The following is a 21,229-nucleotide window of genomic DNA, read 5'->3' on the forward strand; positions in this document are numbered from 1 at the left end:
TTTCATGAATTTGAAGAAAAGCTATAAAAGGAACAAGATAATATTGAGAAATGAATTCAACGTATTTTCGAACATGTGGTGTTTTAATTCTAAATGTGGAACTGTTAACGGCAAATCGATTGGCCGATCGAATTGTGTCGGCGCTCAGAGCCGATTCTATCTGAACGTCACATATCAGAATACATAGTATACATATGAGATGCTACATTTGCGGGAACAATACGCACAGGTTGGCTGCAATTCGTGGCGCAAGGTGCAGCAAATACGTGCTGGGAATCGCCCCGGAAATTGAGACGAATTAATCCGTCGCGTCGTGCGACCTACGTTAACGCGTACATTAATACTCCATGTTCATGTGTGTATTCTGGATGCATTATCGCAGCAATGAATATTTATTAACTGCTGGAGTAATCAATTTTTTCATACAAGATTTATTCGGCAAGTGATGGATATTTTAGATTTAACGTTCTGCAACACGAATGCTAAATGCTTGCTAACCATTGCATTGTAGATGGTAGGTGTCAGTCGTAATTGCTAGACCGTCTGATTACGGTAATCAAGTAGCTATTAATTATCAGCACCAATTTCATACGTCTGCGTGTGTGCGAGATCTGCCATATTGACGATACAGAGAAACACAATATTGAAAGATATTCTTGATCAAAAATTAACTAATTGCGTTACAAAAGTTAATTATTGGTATTTGTTTATATACTTTCAAAGAGCGATTATTGAGTTTATTTCTAATGCTAATAAAACTGTACGAAGTTCGTTTAGGAAAAAAAAATATATGGTTCCTCAGTTTTATTATCCTCATACAATTTTTATTCGTACACAAGCGTTATTTATTTACACTAACTTTATAAAATTAAATATATTACAATAAAATAAAATACGTCATTTGATTGATAAATATAAATATTTTTTATTTTTTGGGAGCGAGATTGAGTGTATTGATCATTATAAGTTTTTCAGTTGATACACAAACAATAAAAACACACACGAATGTAAAACACAGTTCAAAGTTCATAAACGATTATACCTCAAATGCAATGATGAATAAATAATTAATATGATATATTATTCCACGTTAAATATTTTCAGAGTACTGAAATTATTTGTACACAAAATTTTAGTGCAACTACTTTATTAAGTTATTGAGCCATGCATCAATGTTTAGTTTACACCAGGGCTCGGAATTATCGGCACGCAACGTAACGACCGGAAGGGCTACGCCTCCTGACTCCTGTCGTGCGTCTCGCTCACCCGCTGTCGCCTAAATGCTACACAAACAGGCACGCGCATAAAATAACAGGCATACGCGCCCGATGTGCTCCGAGCCGAAAAAAGCGACTACTGGTGAGCGAGACGCGGGACGGAAGTCAAGAAGTTTACGGAAGAGTGTATCTAAAAATAATAATTTTAACATTGCCTATGCAACTATCAGTAATCATAAAGCAAAACACTACAGAATAAAACAGTCGTTTTGGTGCATATTTTCAAAAATTTAATTGAACTCGGTACAATAGTAAATAATGAAAAAAAAGTCACTATCAACTCGTACATGCAAATAGAATTATACTTCTCCTAATTATATGTATAATATGTATATAGCACATACATATATTATATGTATACATATGTATATGAATATTCACATATACTATATGCATATGTATATGAACATTCACATATATTATACACATATACTATACGCATATATATATGAATATTCACATATGTTATACACACATATATGTACATATGAATATTCACATATAGCAAACTTTATTTATTGAGTTCAATAATATGAACATTTTCTCGAATTACCCATACAATTATTTATCTATGTTCATAAATTATTTTATAAATCTTAGAATATAACAGGTTTTTTTTACACAATTCGATGATTTTATAATATAAAATATAGCGAATACTAAGAGAGATAATTGCGTTCGCAGATGAATCATAATTAAATGCATAAATACATGATAAATTCCTATGAATTATGTAGATGCTAAACAGTTTATGTTAACTACAAATATCAACTTTTATTAATAAATGAATAATTCATTTCAAACTAAATGGAACGATATGAATTCTTTTCTCTAGAGTCAATGAAATTAGTTGGATGATGCGTTACCAAAATTTGTAAATGATTGGAATTGGTTGAAGTCGTGGTAAAAATACTAAAGGTGGCAATTTAAAAAATATGTTTTGCAAATTTCTCGATTACATACTGAGAGTTTCATCAAAATCGGTTGATGCAGAAACAAATTATTGTAAAACGTTTTGTTAATTCCGTTATTGAAGAAATTATTCTGTTCTAAAGAGTATCCAAATATTAATAAGAGTCAGTGACTTATCGATAATCCTATGGTCATGTATGTACACTAAAATTGTATGGAAGTTTGTTCGAATACAGTGTCCTTAATTGAACACACGTGGAGACTAATCGCGTTGAATGATAATAATAGGAACTGAGGTTATAACAAAATCATAGGTAACTGCAGTGTAGGAATAAAATGCCTAAATGTGTAACTGACACCATCAAGATGCCGATGGAAAATTATATTGCATTCCAGGATAAAGAAGTTAAAGTACAATATCTGCTTTGATTACAATGCTTCCCCGTTAGCGTCGCATTTTTATCCCCTATCCGTTTGTAGACCTTATCACCGATCACGTGACACTACTGAAAAGCCAATAAGAAATCTTGTCCACTACTCTATAACAACGGTCAGTGTTGCCTAGTAACGCGACGTTAACGAGGTAAGGCCAAATCGCTCAATGAAGCTGCACGTTCATCTTCATTGAACAGTTTAAAAAATCTGTATGAATTTAATGTACATATATAATTGGATCTAAAATAAGAAGTTATACATACACATTATATACATTGCGCGTATTGTAATAATTCCTATTCGTGGAATAGTAAGCGTGTAAAAAGAAAGGTCTCGCGCCATTGTCTTTTGCCAGTCCGGTGCGGGAGACATTACAGAGATGTTCTACATACAATGTTCATTCACATACACGTATGAAAATGTAGAACGCGCGGAAAAACTAATGCTGTGATGTAATGCTGTGATGTTGCGCGACGGATATGGATTTCTCTCGACGCATCGAAAATATGGTTCAAAAACTTGAAATTTCTAGGATCATATAGACGCGTAAAGCGGCGATCATAAGTTCCTCGAAGTGGATGGGATTGGTAGGTCCTTCTCAGCAACGTATTGCCGTACATTTTTCATGAAGATCTTCAGCGCATTCGTCATCGACGTGTCCACGATCTTTTGCGGTATCCAGCCTTTTAAATTCGTGTCAATTATCGACGTGAACCGACACCTGTTTTTGTCGTTGGGCAGGTTCTCCGCCGCGCAGCAAGTCAGATTGTTTTCCGCCCTTGATAACATACCCCAAGATTATAGACATTTCAGAAATGTCTCTTTTCATAAATGGTTAACGAAGTTTTTGTTTCATGTTTTAGATGACTAGATTACATTACCTGATGACGCCCTTGCGAATTGGCAGCGAATCATCGCACACTGACGTTCCACAAATGATGTGACAGTTTTCGTACTGAAGACGATGTCTCAAGATAACAAAATCACGTACGCCGATGATACCGGCAGCCTGGGGATGCGTTATTTGATATACTATGTCCGTGTTCTCATCGATATTCTAATCAACAAATAGACAACAAAGAGTTATTGAAACAAATGAATTTACAAAAGTAATGTCGGCATGTTCGTTATCGAGGTTTGTGTCGACAGTAGTTTTCATATTTACGATGCTTTATTAAATACAATGCAATATCTCATAAAATAGACGAAAAATATTTCCAGAGAAAATTTATAAATTCTCTAGATGCTATTCTTTATGTTCTATAGAAAATCGTGGTCATCGCCATTACGCGTGTATGGTAACGAACGTATTAACGTTATCGCGGCAGAAGACACTATTTCGTCAAATCCAAGACTACCAATTGGACGATCGAGTGTCACATGAAATCGAGGGCATCCATTTGTTACAGGTGACGCATTTCAGCGTCGAAATAAAGGAAACAACGCTATTTCTTTTCGAAACTACTGGCAAACTTTTAAGTTAACGATCCGAGCGTGAAAGTGTAAAGAAAAGTGAGCAATCGGGAGAACGTTACTTTGATTTTAGTGCACTCCTTGAGCAGCTTGTTCCACGTTGGTGACGAATCGATATCGTTGAATAATAAATCGGCAAGCACGGAAGCAGGGGTGTCGATGGTTCCCTAAAAGCATAGTATTACATCGATGTGCAGCAGAATTTGGAGGAACATACGGGATTTGGTAAATTACCACTATTTTCCGCAGTTTATCCTGTTTGGAACGGTCCATGTAATAGATTTCATCGCCGTTCGGCAGTTTCATTTCGATTTGCCATTCCTTCGACTGCAGCAGAGACTGACAATCTTCGCCAAGCACGTTCGCTTTCATTATGTACTGTACTTGCTGTCAATTTGTACGAGATTATTTCTGAGATTACGGAACCCGCGAGTGTTTCGCTTACCTTTACGCTGTCAGTATCATCCTCGTTATCTGAGGTATCGGGAGTATTCATGGGAGTAAAGAAGACGACAATGGGTTCTCTGGCGGGAAACTGTCTCGCTCCCTGTGAGACTGCTCCGCGCAATAACGGTTCCCTCTCATCTTCTGCGAAATCTGAGAACGAAGAAAAAACTGTATTTCAGTCGTTCAATTTTCGGACAACGTTTTAACACGTGGACTACCACGTCGATCATATATAGACGTCAATAGCTTTTGAGCTTGTTCAGAAGGTAACTGTTATAAAATATTCGAATACACATAATATGAGAATAATCGTAAACTAGAAAAATGTTGTTAAATTTTAATAGATATAATATAATATAAATTTTAAGCAATACTATTTGTAGCTTCTGTTGACTAAGGAGGATTGTTTAATTACGTCAGTAGTTAAATAAACATCTCAATAACTGCAAAAAGATTAATCACGGATTATCCTGTTGCAGTCAACGTGTTAAACTAATATATTTCTGAGAATGCGTACTTCGAATCCAATTTCTAGCCTGCATTTCTTGTGGCAACACACGTATATCGAAGAACCATGCTTCCACCCAAGGCAACACGAAAGATGAGAGGATGAGGAGGACTTGGAATACTGGCTGAGCGCATTTCGACCACTAGAAACAACATCTTTGGTTAATAGCGATTTTATTCGGGTGCGGTCGGTGCTGTGTGGCACTTACGTCAAAAAGAAACACTTTGGTGATTAAGAAAGCACACGTGGTGGCAGTTGTCAGCTACAACAAGCGTTATATATTTGTCTTTAATACCAAAATCAACCATAAACCTCCACGGAACATTACACTTTTCTGATACACATATATAAAACCCAACGTAGCGAATAATTCAAATGAACCTTCAGTACTCACAGCTATGAACAACCAATGATTCAGGTGAAGCAGCGCGTAGAACAGTAGCAAAATTACGAACCTACAGATCGCCGCCATCTGCAAAGGTAAAACTCCTGAGACTTTATGTTTCCATAGCATAAAACGGAAATTTGCGCAGGTACTTACAACAATGTCGAACAATGAAGTTTTTATGTGATAATGGACTACTTGATTCATGAACGCGGACTCGAGATTTTCACCAGCAATCTGCAAATAGTTATAGGTGTTATAAGTCATTTTTGAGTAAAATAAGTAAAACCGGTTATTTGAACCGAACATCTGAGATACCTGGACAAACAAAATATACTCCTAGCCACTATATACAATACAATACAATGTATAATGTATATACCAGGGGTGGTCAAAGCGCCGACCGCGTAACTATTCCTAGTCGCCCGTCTGTCTGATATTATTTATGCTGTAATTACTGCTTTTCTTATGATCACTTAACATACGATGTTGATAGACCGCCGCCCATAATTTAAAAAAACAGATCACCCGTAGTGATCAAAAGTTCGGCTACCCCTGGTATATACTATATCCACTATATGTATATGTATACATATACTAATAATATATAGTGCTCCACTGACTTGAAGTCCCGTGGCAAGAATGCATTGCGCGTTGTCCCGCGGGACTTCAAGTCTACGGAGCATTATACAGAAAAATTCTTTTCAATTGTCCCTCAGCTTGTAAACAAAACTGGACAGTTTGGGAAGAGGAGATACGATTATTCGATCCCTCGTAGCTCGTTTTTATAGTCGCTTATTATCAACAACTATAAACACGAGCCGCGAGGCTTGAATAATCGTATCTCCTCTTCCCAAATTGTCTATTTTTGTTTACAAGCTGAGGGACAATTGGAGAGAATTAACTGTACATGTTGGTAACACAAAGGTATTTGCAAAGTTCAAAACAATATCGCCTTTTGCAGGATTAATATTCAGTTCTCATGTGTTCTTTCATTGTTTTTATAATCTGTATTCTAAATAAGTGCTTCAAATTTCGATGGGTCCACTCGGTAAACAATGACTTTCCCGAGAATGTTTACATTGACACGATTTGTAGGTGCCTGTATATGTTCTTACTGACATTCTGTTTTCATAAATTTATTACGAATTCTGTTGTAATCATTTTTAGTGACGCCTCAGAGTAGTGATTCGAGCGGATAGGTTCAACATTTCAATTTTTTATCGCAAAATAATAATTGTTATTCATAATCAAATCTGAATATTCATTTCTTATCATTTTTCAAATATCATAAATTAATTTTCACACGTCCCTCCCCTCAAAATAGATGAATTATTATCGTAGAATCCTATATGAGCATAAAATATATATATAATATGAGAGTAAAATGTCATCGAGAAAAGCTTTTAGCTTTTCCATTTTCAGGAACGAGACAATACCATTGTGCAAATGAGCCACATGAGGAAGGTGAGCAGGAGGTCGAAGGTGACGAACAGGCAGAAAAATCGCCTGACTTTCGACATCCTTCCATTCTGCATCGCGCCCGCAATAAGATCCTCTCTGAGAATGATATCCGGACTGCGGGCCATCTGGGTGTACGAACTTCTTTCAGAATTTACGGATCCGCCGAGCAGAGCTTCCGTCATAATTTGGACCTCGTCCGAAGCCATCCTCCTGTTGCGCCACCCTTCGATGTCCCCAATGCTGGTCTGGAAATAACAATTGTCGCTCGAGTTAATAATACTTTCACTTAGCCGGTCTCGTTTCAATTGGCCAATGCAACCGACGTCGATTGTCATTTTTCTGCAGCAATAATGGATCTTGAATCATGACATAAGATAATCAACAACTGTTTACATGTGCATAGTGGATCCAGCTACTGTAGTGCGACATGCACAGTAAAATGATGGTAAACATGCAGAACTAAGATCCAGAGTTTCCATTTGCCGATGTCAAAGGGGTCAAGTAACGACGCGTAGGCAGTGTTCTTACGAAAATAAGTTGCAGCGTGACGTGTCTACCGCGTGAACATTATAATTCTAAACTACGATCACGACATGTGATGTAATGCTTCTGTCTGATCGTAATTCAGAATTGTAACGCTAGTAAAAACACGTCACGCCGCTGTACCGGACTCCCGGCGCATACGTCACCTACTCGACTCCTCGCGTAACTTATTTCTCTAAGAACACTGCGCGTGGGTCAATTTTTTGCTACACTATTTATATATATTCTATATTTATTATATTATATTCTATATCTTTTTGCATTCCCACCAATTCGGTGTTCGTCTTTCAGTAGGAATGACCGGTTTTTTGACGACTTCGGGGTGTACGCGAACGCGAGAAACGCCCTTATGACGCCGGCAAATGGAAACACTATTAGTGTAATGTTTCTCGAAAACTATGGTGGTCATGACATATAATTTTGGAACATCCTGTATAAATAGAATCTGAAGAGCTGCTTTGAAATACAGTGCGCGCGCGCGCGCGTGTGTGTGTGTGTGTGTGTGTGGAGTCTCCATTATCCGAGTCCCGTTTAATAGAAATTCTTCATTATCCAAGGTGGTTTGAACTTTAATCTCGATTATTCGAATACGTTTCGAAAACATCTACGGAACGAAACGTCATTGTTTTCAAAAGTTTAATAAATAGTCACTTAATTGTACAATTAGGTGATTAAACCTAAATACACATCTACGATATTAAATCATCAAAATGGTTTTTATGATTTTGTTGCACGATGTATGAATATTCATCGATCCCGTATTATCCGAGCTAGTCTCGGTCCACATCAACTCGGATAATCGAGGCTCTATTGTATTTAAATGTACGAGGAAAAAGTCGAAAAATGAAATACTCAACTCAATTCTGATGCAATTCTATTGCACGAGTGGTTAAAAAATGAAGACAAATTTTCAGGTCGATCGCTATCTGAGTTGTTTATGGCGAAAAATAATCGGCAGACCAAAACGCTGCGAACGAATTTACTAAATCGTATTCGAATATTATAAATGAAGAAAATTTTCCGTTTCAATGAAATAATTTAAATAAAACGAGTTTTCAAACTTCTTTCGGATAGAACATTAGCGGCACGACAAGAAGCAACCGCTGCTGGTTTGAAAACAAAGGAAGAAAGATCGATGTTCTAGGGCAGGACTCGAAACGCTTCGGAACGTAACATATTTACACCAGGAGGCGTAGCCCTTTCCGTTGCAATGTTGCGTTCCGAAGCGTTCCGAGCCCTGCTTTAGGCCTCGGAGCAGTACTTGGAATGCCTCGGAACGCAACATTGGGCTCCGCCTCCTGACTACCGCCGCAGCGCCTCGCTCCCCGCGTTGCTTTCATCGGCTGTGTCAGGAGGCGGAGCCCAATGCTGCGTTCCGAAGCATTCCGAGCACCGGCTTAGAGCAATAGTATTATTTTCGTTATCTTTTTCCTGCATGTGGACCTTGACCAACGTTTCCGACGATAAATGATTCTAGTTTCCGCGATATTGTGATATTGTAACTGCTTATTACATTGCGTGAATCTATATATATATACGTACGTACAAAGTTATCAAAATGTTAAGATTTGGTTGAATAAAAATTTGGAATCTGTTCGTCGGTCAATAAACCCGGTAAAGAAAGCGATTTCATTGCTCTCGATCATTTCAATTGTTATATAGGATACGTTGTATTCAATTTTGTCTAGTATGGCTGTAACAATAGAAAATTCTTTCCATGATGTCTATAGAGAATCACCCGTCAATTAGAGTAGAGGGAGGTTAGGTTCGTGAATATAAAAATTCGCAGTATATTATGGAAGTCTGAATAAAATGATTTTTTGGTTTCAAGTTATTTTATTTGATTGAAAGAATATCGATTATTACATACTCATTAATAATATTTTATATCATCATTAATATTATACACGATACCTTTTTATTGAGAGAATTTTGTACTAAGGAAAATGCATCCCCTAATTAGTTTTTCGTTGTAGTGATTGCATTTGTACATTTTATCTTTTTACAACGACTGATCTGACATCATTGTTTACATTAAATCGATAAGAGTTATTGTCAGAGGAGTTTGCTACACGGATCATCCTTAAACGAAATGATCCATCAGACATTGTGTGAGAGATAATCTCTTTCAGTACTTTGAAAGTACATTATGTTACCATAAAGTACTAATATTATTAAAGTCAGTTAAGTTCTAAAAATCGTAGAAGTTAGAATGTTTTAAAAAGTTAAAATATTTGAGATAATGGTAATTATTCATAAAAGGTACCACATCGAAAGGATTTTGATGAAATTGAAAATTGTTGTAAAACCCAAAATTCTCAACAATTTTTTCGTTTTCATATCTCAGGAATACATATCTTCAACCTAACAATATATTTAAAAATCAGCGGAATCGGTGAGATGTAATCGTTTACGCAAAATTCTCGAAATAATGTTTGCAACATTATTGCACATTAATTATTATTGGGGATACAAAAACGGAACGACAAAGAAAAGATATTGATCCTAACAATGAGGCATCAGAGCAGATCAAGTTACGATAAACGGGTATCAAAGAACAAAGATTATCACGGTTACAGCTTATTTTACGATAGCTGTTTGACAAAATGCAGTTTCGATATCTATAGTTGATAGACTGTAGAAACCTTTAATCAGTTCAAATATTTATATATTGCTAATTCTAGTTCCTAATCTACCGATTAGGATTGTTACAAATTTAAAAATATTATTCTCTCGTCTTTTTTTACAAACAGTATGAAAATAAATAATTTAAAAGATACCAAGCTTGAGGACAATGTATAATAACTTAAATAATGATTGACTCTATTCCCCGTGAATCGAATTTGTCTCAAAACATAATAAAAAAATCTTTTGTACCAAATTGAATCATATGATAATTTTAAGTTCTAATAATGATGCACAATAGAATTGTTACAAGATCGATGACATACGAATACTAAAAATCATTTCATCAAAAGAAAATCATTGAGTATTCTAAGTATATTCATCAAAATTACGTATATGAATGAATACAATGATATGTGTACCTATTGATAACAAAGCTCCAATTGATATTAAAGACAGATTCTAACCTCAAAATAGCCAACAGGATATTACATTCGTTTACTTTCGGAGCGTGACGACTTTTTCAAGCACTGATACTGTGTAGATTATGTGGCAAAGTGTACGAGTAAAGTCATGCAATCATAACACGAAGTAATTAAGCTGAAAAATTCGTTTTGTATTGAAAAATGGGTGGCGTGTGATCAATGACTTTTGTTTACCGTTCAGCTCCTGTAAATTCTTATAAATCCATTCGGGTTGGTGAAGAATCGACCGTCAACACGTAGCATTTACGCATTGTTTCGTTGAACACGATTTCCGGGCAGATTTAATTAAATTTAAAGCACACAACGAACGTCAAAATTTCCGTGGTAGGATAAACACAATCAAATATAGTAATTTATATACATGAGATGCCTGCAGATGCTTACACTTTACACTCGAGTGATGGCGGCGCCATGTGATAGACTAGCATCCATATTCTCATTAGCGCCACGTTAAAGCCAGTGTGAGCTACACGAACTATTATGAAATCTTACCGTCTCGTTGGGTAAGACTTATCAAACTGCAGAATAAAACAATGCAGTTATTATAGTGAAATGTTCTATCGTAGATGAAATATTGTATAAGAATGGACATTATTTCATATAACTGCATATAACTTTCACTATATAACTGCATTGTTTTATTCTGCAGTTTGACAAATCTTACCCAACGAGACGGTAAGATTATATAACGAAATCTGTACAACACATACCGACCTGCTGTATCCGTAAAGTAGCCCCTTAATGAGACAGTGATAATTAATCCTAAATAATTCCTTATACTCGATATGTATAGGAAAATTTAAAGCAAGAATGATTTAATTTTAGTTAAACTTTTACATTGAAAAAAATATTATTTTTTGTCATGTCAAAGTCTACGAAGTGTTATGTCCATTCTTATACAAAACACCTCGCAGACTTTGACATGACAAAAAATAATATTTTTTTCAATGTAAAAGTTTAACTAAAATTAAATCATTCTTGCTTTAAATTTTCCTATACATATCGAATATAAGGAATTATTTCGGATTAATTATCACTGTCTCATTAAGGGGCTACTTTACGGATACAGCAGGTCGGTATCTGTTGTACAGATTTCGTTATATACATGGTATTATCAAGAGATGTATTGCTGCTTGATAAATACGAGATGGAGCCACCAGCGTTTACTATTAGGAATGAAAAAGAAGCTCAATTCAAATAGAAATATTCTCCGGATCGAGAAATGCAGTCACATTATCTTATAACTTTTGAACCACTGGAGATATTGCAATGAAATTTCCCCTAAAAATATGTAAAAATATAATCATTCTTGACTTTAGGTAATTAAATATTCTTTTGCATTCGTTAACACCCACGTGTTCTCAAAACTTTCGTGTTTGAGAAATTACACTATGTGTCTGATTCTACCGATTATTTTCACTAACAAATTAAATGCCAAAATAGCCAGTGGGGTGCTTGACCATGCTTCTAACAAACAGAATTGTTGTAAATATTAAGAGCCGAGAAATAATAAATTTATTAACGAAAAAAATTCGATTTAATAACTAATCGATCGATTTGTGCAAGTAAAAGTCTCTTATTAACTAAATCTCGCCGATATTTTTTTTAGAAACAATTTATACGATAAAGTTGTCTTGCGAGCACTGGATAGCATTCTTGCAAAATAAATTGTTACGAACATTAAATAATTTGAAATAATCGAAATTATCGATCATCGTCGATCACGCGATCAATGTTCGTTGAAGTTAGTGACCTCTCTGTTACCGGTTTTGCTCAAAGTTATTGCTTAGGGTGGACTCCCAAGATGACTGCTACTGACCTTTGGTCCACTCCCGTGGTCAGTAGCGGTCATCCAAGTGGTCAGCAATGGTCATTCTAGTGGTGACTTCTAGTAATTTTTCCAAATATATGTTCTTCTATTACTTCTTCCTACTCCGAATTCCAGAGCCCACGTCGCATCGAAATGTGAGTCGCATGCTCCACTTTTATCAATAGTTTTCTCAATTTCGCGAGTACAGTGATCGCATACTTGTTGCGATATGTATTGTATATTTATTATACAATATATTATTATATATATTATTATAGTATAATAGTAGTAATATAATATAATATAAGTAATATATATATAATAATATATATATAATTTATTAGTTAGGGTAAATTTATTTATTATTATTATTATCGTCGTTGTAAGAAGGGGAGCCATAGCGAATTCCGGCTTCGTTCTGACTCCCTTTCATGTCTCTAAAGCAGCAATCTCCTCGCGGTGAGACCTGGGCAATCGGTATTATCCTCGGTTCAAAAAATTTTGGGAATTGCAATGTGATTTGAGTCGGGGTTGATCCCGAGCTAATAGCTACAAATTTTCAATTCTTTTTGATATTGATATTTTCTAATCATAAATAATGTTATTGTTCTACGTTCATTGATAATTAATTTATAGGAATTTAATTGTGTCCCTAATGCTTCTTCTACATTAGTAGATGATATTAGTTGAGAGTCCTTCTACTTGGGCGTAACCTTATAGGCACCAGTATAACTAAACTTGTTTGCTTTATATTATCGATATCATGAATTTTTTATGCCAAGACGGTATGAGTTTGCGTAGTGACACTTATCAGCATTTTTTTTATATTTATTGGCATTATTCGAAAGAGAAAGGTTCAGTGCATAGCGCGAATGTTAGACTTTCATCGACCAAATTTATCCAAAGGCATAAAATTACTTGGATTCCATGTGTTCGGCAACATCAATTTTTACCTTACTTTTTCTAAGACATATATTACTAAATATTTGCATAATCCACATAAAGTCTGACATTCGCTCACTGCATTGGAGTTTCCTCTTTCGAATGATACCAATAAACATCGAATAAGATGCTGATTTAAGGTTATGTCACCCCGTAAATCCATGTTTCTTCTCATTTTGTTGTTAACTGTGTCCTCTACCTTTATCTCCTCACTTTAGGATTATATGTAACAACGGTCGTAACTTATCAAATTTTCTATGTGATCCCGAATTTTATTGAAAACATAAACAATTTGATCGTAATGTGCATTTCTCCAACTTTAATTTGAGCCTTTGGAAGCTCAGAGTTTTCTATATTATTTGATTATACATATATATTATTGGCAATTTGTTTTAACTCGTAGCAGAGGTAAGGTAGACCGTATACTCGATTCTTACTAATAGCACAGAGTTTCGAAGTAGAAATGAAGTATACAGCATTCTCGATTCTTACTAATAAATTCACTTGTAGTTTAAATATAGTATACAGAATACACAATTCTTGCTAATAGATTCACTGGTAGTACCACAGACTATGCTGAAAATATCATTTACAAAGACTTATAAATCGTACAAAATATCTCGTTCCATTTGCATTCTTTTCGCATCCCTGGCCCTTTTTCGAACAGCTTTTGATAGATTTTTTAGCAAGCTTGTAGTGGTCATCGAGATTTCAAACTTGTAAGATTTGGCCGATCCGAACAAGGTAAACAATCCTCTTACTCCTTATATACAGGGTATCCCAGGTTTTAATGTTCAAACTTTGTCAGTATATTCTATGGCACAAAGTATGAAAAAAATGTTATGTAAGCATAGGTCATATAGAGCTTTATTAAGAAGTTATAACAAAAATTCAGAATAGGAATAGTAATCAACTAAAAAATATAATATAATAATAATAATATAACTTCTTAATAAAGCTCTATATGACCTATGTTTACATAACATTCTTTTCTTACTTTGTGCCATAGAATACACTAACAAAGTTTGAACATTAAAACCTGGGACACCTTGTATAAACGTTTTTATCCAATAATATAAATAAATCAAACTCGTTATTGTTACAAAATAATATATGCGCGTTTAGTGCTACATGTTTTAGTATTAACCATTTGTACTTGAGTGGCGATTCTATAGCACCATGAAAAAAATTATTAAATCACGTTCCAAAATAATTTTTACATTATGAAATTTGTTTATATTTAATAACTTGTTGTAGAATTCACCACTCAAGGGATAATAGTAGCTTCATTAGCATTAGATCTGTAGAAAAACTAAATACTGCAGCTGATTTGAACACGAACTATGGACAGTATTGAATACTCTTCACTAATTAAATGATATTCATATCAAAAACTATTCCATAAACCAGTCATGCTTTTATATCATTAAAGTCTTATTACATTGCTCTTTCATATCATAAAGACTTATCATATTGCTATGAATTCTTACAAATAATATTATAATTAGACTGTAGATCCTTTATGCGAAATTTAAACTGTCATAACTTAATAACTAATAATAAACTTAACAATCTTAATCTTAACTTAATAATCTTAATCGTAACAAGTGGGTGCTGCACAAAGATTTATTCCTTCTCCTATCAACTTTAAAGAAGTTTCAAAGTACGTATAATCTTACTAGTATCCTAAAATTGTTCTAAAGTTTTGATGATTATATATTTGACATTTTTGTCATAAATTCATAAAGATACGCAGTCTAGTTATAATATCTGGATAATTTATTACAGTTTATATAATATGACTAGATTATGATCTTTAATTTCAAACTTTTGTTAAATATTATTAGCTACGTTAGTACACGATTTTATGTTGCAAAATTGATGATGGCTTCTGGATTGCGGATTTTAGTAATCATCCTATTAGGCATATATTATTTATTAACGCGAATTTAACTTGGCCCTATAAATTGGAAGATACGTCCATCCTCCTGGCGTTGCTCCGTGCTTCTGTTGGCTTCTAAAAAAGGGAAAACTTTGTATACGTGTGATGGGTCGTTCATGGCTCCAGCACGATAATAAAACATTCAATTTCAACTGCAACTATTGGCTCTTATAGTTGCGTTGTACAGTAAATTCTCCCTAAAAGTCCCGGAGCTTGGAATTGAAAACGGTAATCGGCGGACACTCAGTCGCGATTCTTCGAGTCTCGCGGCTCGCCTTTATAGTTGCCGATGTCTCGTGAGAGGGAAAGGGGGCGAGAGAGAGGGAGAGAGAAAGAGAGCGAAAGAGAGAGGGGAGAGAGAGAGAGAGAGAGAGAGAGAGAGCGAAATTCGGAGCAGTCGGCAAAAAAGGTAGCGGTCAGCATGCCGGTGTACATTAATATAAATGCAGTAAATTCTCTCCGATTGCCCCTTAGCTTGTAAACAAAAATTGACAATTTGGAGAGGAGATACGATTATTCGAGCCTCGCGACTCCTATTTATAGTTGTTGACAATAAGCGACTAGAGAAATGAGCCACGAGGCTCGAATAATCGTATCTCCTCTTCCTAAATTGTCCAGCTTGGTTTACAAACTGAGAGAATTTACTCTACATAGTAATGCTAGAATAAAAACGATGACATAACTTTTCTATTTCTAATTTTTTATATATGAAAATTTTTGTAATATATTGGTCGGATTTTTACAATTAAAATGAGACCAAACACGACATATATATTTTAGACCATTATTATATAATGATATAATAATATATTTAGACCATATTTATTCATTATACATGGCAAGTAACTTATTTTATCTCATTACACAAATTGTAATTATAACAAGAAAAGCATTAGAAAAATATTTAAAGCGACGTTGAAAAAGGTATGTACGTCGTTCAAAAGAAAATATCCTAACCTCGTCGCCGCGCGGTTTTACCTATCTGACTCACAACAGATCATTTTTGTCTTTCGGGAATTCGAGTCGAAAGAGCCTCGTCGCGTGTCTTAGCGTCGACGTAGCAATAAATCACACAGGTGTAAAATTAACAGGAAAAACCACAGCAACCCGAAATTTGACATTCTAAGGAAAATTTACTGCGGTTCACCGTCGTCGGGGTTACCAGTTTTGACGGCTACGTGAATTAGGCAAGAATGGACGAAATAAAAGGAGGCGTGTCGTCCTGATTCTACTAAAGGATGGTCAAGGACGCCATATAACAATCGGTGACAGATCAGGTAGTTAGGGAAAGGTATCCACTACGTACGCCGGAGATAGGCACACGCCTTTTACCTTGTGGTTTAACAATTGCCAGCAGTATACGTAGTATTATTCTCAAGCGAGAAGGCACCTTGAGGCAACACGGAGAGCCGCTGCGACGGGAGTCAGGAGACTCGCAAACTCGCAGTCGGGGTGTTGCGTGTAGCCTTGTTGTAAGTATTGTTATTTATTATTAAGTATTGTTTCCACTTGAGAAGAAAGTACCATTGTTTTTATATTCCACTGAAGACGGTGACGAAGGTGACGATTTTTTCGTTTGAAGCCAATAAAGATGAATAGCAATAGGAAAGTTCGTAAGTGGCGGAATTACCTAAATTATATGTCACGACCACCATAGTGGGATTCTACAGCTCTGGGTCGGTGAATATCTATTAACCCTTAGCGCTCCGCGCGTTTCTCGAGTACAGCCTACCAGCAATTCCGGCACATTTTTGGAGCGGAGCGCCTGAGATAAAGGATATCTTATTTTCAGCGGAAAAGATTACACGTCCTTTTGTGAATGCATTTGTTTTTATTTATTTTATAAATATACATTTTCCTATTGTAAATAAAAGATAACAATCTCCCATGTGCATTCTGGGTTTACTTGTACAAGTGTCATAGTATTCACTTTGCCAAATAGAGTTGCTAGATATTTCTTTCAAGTTTAGAACATTTTCTGCGTAATTGTTGGTTTCCTTTATAATTTCATTTACCAATTCGCCCGTGAAAAATAATTTAAAATATTGTATCGGCTGTTCAATGTTTGTAGGATCTTGTGGTCCAATGACCTGTGGCAATACATTAAAAGGTATTTCAATAATTCTCATTCTTCGTCTCTTTGGTAGTATAATTTCGCTACTACTACTACTTCAAGTGTCAGAATCATAACCAACATTGTCTTCCACAATATCTTTTAACTCTTCAAAATCAAATACGTCTTCAGTATCCCTCAACCCTAAATTCTCATCATAATATTTATTTGTCTCCATGTTGCTAACCATAGAAAAGGTCAAAAAATGGTTTAATCGTAATGGTACAGACTTAGCACGTTTTAACTACAAATAACAATTGCTAACGCCGACGATAACGTATGCTAAAAACATTTAACTCCGTAGCGGAGCCTTCGGAGTTACGGAACAAATGACAAACGTCTCCGTAGCGGAGCCTTCGAAGCGCTAAGAGTTAAAAAAAAACTTCATACAAAATCGTTCTGAAAGTATAATGCTGCAACTACATACTTTTGAAAGTTGGCAAGTTCGTAAATTTAGCCTCCACAGACACACACTTTTCTCTATCACAGTGAAATGTATTAGGTCTACCGGAAAGTTCTGTCCGTTTTTGAATTTAAATATAACACAATTTTCATACATTTAATAATATTTATTGTAGAATATACTTTCCATCGTTACTTACGACTTCTTGCCAGCGTGATGGCAACTTGTAAATGCCATTTTTAAGAAATGATTTATTTTTAGGGGCGAAGAACTCAACCAGTGCTTGGTTGACATCAGCTTCAGTTTTGAATATTCTTTCCTGTAAAAAGTTTTGCAAAGAGAGAAACAAGTGATAATCGGAGGGTGCTAGGTCTGGGGAGTATGGTGGATGTGACAGAATTTCCCAGCCTAGCTCTGCGATTTTCTGACGAGTCGCCAAAGCAGCATGTGGTCTGGCATTATCATCGGTAGCCATGTTTTCACGATCGCGTCTCACTTAATAATGACATGAGACATCTTTGTTTCAGTTTATTTAGGAGAGTACATGTGTGTAAATGCAATGATAAAGAGAGATAGTCATATATGTCTCAAACCAACATGTGCATATGGATTGAAACTTGAAGTGACACTATCGGACAGAACTTTCCGGTAGACCTAATACTTCATTGCTGATCGTTCTATTGGTAGAGTTCGCTACCGTATCAGAGCATTTTCTGCAGAGTCGGCAATTCAGACCATGAAATAAAAAAAAAAACATTACTTGCAATGTGTCTATGTCCATACAGTGCCTGGTCTATTATCACAGACGAGGTATAGGAGTGGACTCGACATCTAATGTATTATCACAGACGTGGTCTCATCTGTGACATTATCGTCTCGTCCGTGCCCATATGATGCCCAGTTTATTGTGATACCTTCTCTATGTTTAATAGGTTATTTATAGGTTAATAGGTTTACTCATACAAATAAGGTTCGCTCACACTACATGCAAATGATGAGTTTGAGCGATTTGTCGCTACGTCAAACGGCGCTTTTTCGACATTTTACAGTGGTTTAATTCGGTCATTTCACCGCTAGATGACTATAGTGTTTCCGTGTTGTGCAAAAGCTATTTCGTACCAAATATAATGATTGTTCTATTGTAATAAGTTCTATTCGCGGCAATTTGTGGTATGAATCTGATGCGTATTTCCAGACGAAAACAATTACTTTCGAGCTACTAATGACCGAGAGATTTACATCTTCAATAGATTAACTTCGTATTTTTTCATTGTATACTGAATTTATCATTAACAGTAACGAGACTGAGTTTATTAAAAATTTTTTCAATCTTTATTATAAGTCCTCATATAAGTACTTTTATAATTTCAATAATTTCAAAGTAAAAAGTAATAATGGAGATCAGTTACATTTCAATGGCTTGATTTAAAGCACCAGGAAGAATTAATGATTTGAAAAAAAATTATGATTGTACATTGCAAATTGTAAAATAAGATTTAATATAAACTAACCGTGAATTATGAATATGATCAAATTTAGCCGAGTTCCTTGAAGAAGACAAAATTATCCACTTTTATTGGCAGCAATATTTAATAATCAAAGAGAAGATAAATTAATTATTAGTTATATTTTCCATTGCTGTTATCAGCAAAAAGTTTATTAGCAAAAAGCATAGCTTTCGATTATGTGGTTGAAGCCCTAATCTGTCGCAAACAATCTCTCTTCTCCACAGTTATTGCCAGTATTAATAAACTATTAATTATTAAATTAGAATTAATCTACCTTAATACTTGCACGGCGAGGATCGGGTTCATTTGAACCGACAGTATAAATGTAGTCGTTTAAGTATTTAATTTCTGACAATTAATTTAAATTGTCACATATCTAATTAAAGTTCATGCAAAGATTAACGTGTCTAGAATAAAAAATATATTGAGTAAATTGATAAATAAAATTGTAAATAAATCTAAATATACTTTGTTACATTTTTGTCAAAAAGGCCTGCCATTCGGGCGTTAAATAACTTGTACTTCTCTGGGAATGCAATAAAAAGTGCAGGAATACTTAATTTCCCGAACAATCCGAATTAAATGGCGATCATATTTTTCGTCGCAATTAATGCCAGAAATTGAATAGGAATCGTATTCGATTACGTGGTTAATGCGCAAACAATGAATCTAGATCGCAAACAGTACACTCTCCTTTCTACGATATAGACAATGTTTTATTATGTGGCTCTCGAGGCACCAAAAGAGAGCGGAAGAGGCGGGTCTTTGTCGGGTATCGAGCTGGTTCCCGCGATTAATTCCCAAATATAATCAGACGGGAGAGGTTTCGTCTACATTTCTCTGCAAACAAGAATCTCCCGGGGTGGCTGTAATGAGAAGAAAAAATTCCGATTCGGTAGTTTCCGAAGCGGCATAACTCCTCGTATATATGCCGGAGCCGTAGTCGACGAGGAGGGATCACCCCGACCCTGATTCGCTCGTCTGAAAACCTTGCTCTTTTACGCAATTTTAGCGTTTATTAAAGTTTGCTCGCAAATGAAACGAAGCCCATATAACCTACCTAATTTAGCGAGTAGCATTTTCGAGTGGGGGCCACTCCAGGAGAGGAGGAGAGGCCGGGTTCTATTGACAGCGGTTATTGCCTAACTGCGTGCCTCCACCTAATATGCCCGCTCGGGGATTCGCATGCAGGGCCGCTCGAACGAAAACTGCGAAACACGCCTGTGAATCTTTAATTCCGTCGGTGGTAATCCAGCATCCCTCTCTTCTGGCTCCGGTGCCCACCCCCCGGCCTATCCGGGCTTGATTTTTTTCCCCCGGCTATCTCCGAACCGAGCGTATCGTATGGGAATTCTTTATCGCCGTTTGCAAACGACGCCACCACCACCCCCGCCGCCTCCACCTCTGCTGACTTTTCATTTATTCGATCGTCGATACCGACGTTATCACTTTTCCTCTCTTCGCCGTTCTTCACCGGTACTCCTTTCCTCAAAGAATTTCGAGGCACTCGACGGCCTTTTCGCTTCTCCGCGGGAAACTTTCGAGCCCGCCGGACCGCGGTCTTTTAATCAAATACAATTTGTACCGTAAAACGCGTGTGCAACCTTGTCGGATTTCTTTTCGAGTTTCGCGCGGACCGAATACTGTGGCGGAAGGGTTTTTCCTTAGCTGTAATTAGGAGAATCAGAAATTAGGCACACGTTTTCCTTTTCTTTAATAATATTAATAAGTTTGAATTAATTCATCAACATTCTTAGATTCATTTAATCTTTCCACTGTTTTAAATTATACCTTGCTTGGTTTTGTCACAAATGCATCAAATCCGCAGTCTTGTTATAAGCGACTAGTATATTTGCGAAATTCCTTATCCGCTGAAGATTCCTTTTATCTGCACATAAAATTATTTACAATGTAGAACATGATTTTGTATTCTCAATTCGTTGAACTGGTTATTTTA

At 35.8% G+C, this 21,229-nt stretch overlaps 1 protein-coding gene across 1 annotated transcript; it reads right to left on the reverse strand.

Annotated features, from left to right (window-relative positions):
• Window positions 1-2,534: 2,534 nt before the first annotated feature.
• Start1 (Steroidogenic acute regulatory protein-like) lies at window positions 2,535-10,964 on the reverse strand. The gene is made up of 11 exons (XM_076527299.1): window positions 10,729-10,964; window positions 6,877-7,146; window positions 5,594-5,674; window positions 5,447-5,524; window positions 5,261-5,314; window positions 5,062-5,194; window positions 4,543-4,694; window positions 4,332-4,484; window positions 4,160-4,264; window positions 3,506-3,681; window positions 2,535-3,402 (listed from the first exon to the last, which is right to left on the reverse strand). Exons 2-11 carry the CDS (start codon window positions 7,105-7,107, stop codon window positions 3,183-3,185), a joined length of 1,383 nt encoding a protein of 460 aa, XP_076383414.1. The 5' UTR covers window positions 7,108-7,146; window positions 10,729-10,964; the 3' UTR covers window positions 2,535-3,182.
• Window positions 10,965-21,229: the final 10,265 nt, after the last annotated feature.

The sequence above is a fragment of the Megalopta genalis genome, chromosome 19 (genome assembly GCF_051020955.1).
Source record: "Megalopta genalis isolate 19385.01 chromosome 19, iyMegGena1_principal, whole genome shotgun sequence".
NCBI classification, from domain to species: Eukaryota; Metazoa; Arthropoda; class Insecta; order Hymenoptera; family Halictidae; genus Megalopta; species Megalopta genalis.

What these genes read in the sequence shown, in the direction of transcription:
- Start1 (XM_076527299.1), bottom strand. Translation starts at nt 7,107, where the DNA reads ATGGCTTCGGACGAGGTCCAAATTATGACGGAAGCTCTGCTCGGCGGA. An exon ending in ATAAACTGCGGAAAATAGTG is followed by an intron (nt 4,265 to 4,331) that starts GTAATTTACCAA and finishes CTATGCTTTTAG; the next exon opens with GGAACCATCGACACCCCTGC. An exon ending in AGGAGTGCACTAAAATCAAA is followed by an intron (nt 3,682 to 4,159) that starts GTAACGTTCTCC and finishes TTTGTTGATTAG; the next exon opens with AATATCGATGAGAACACGGA.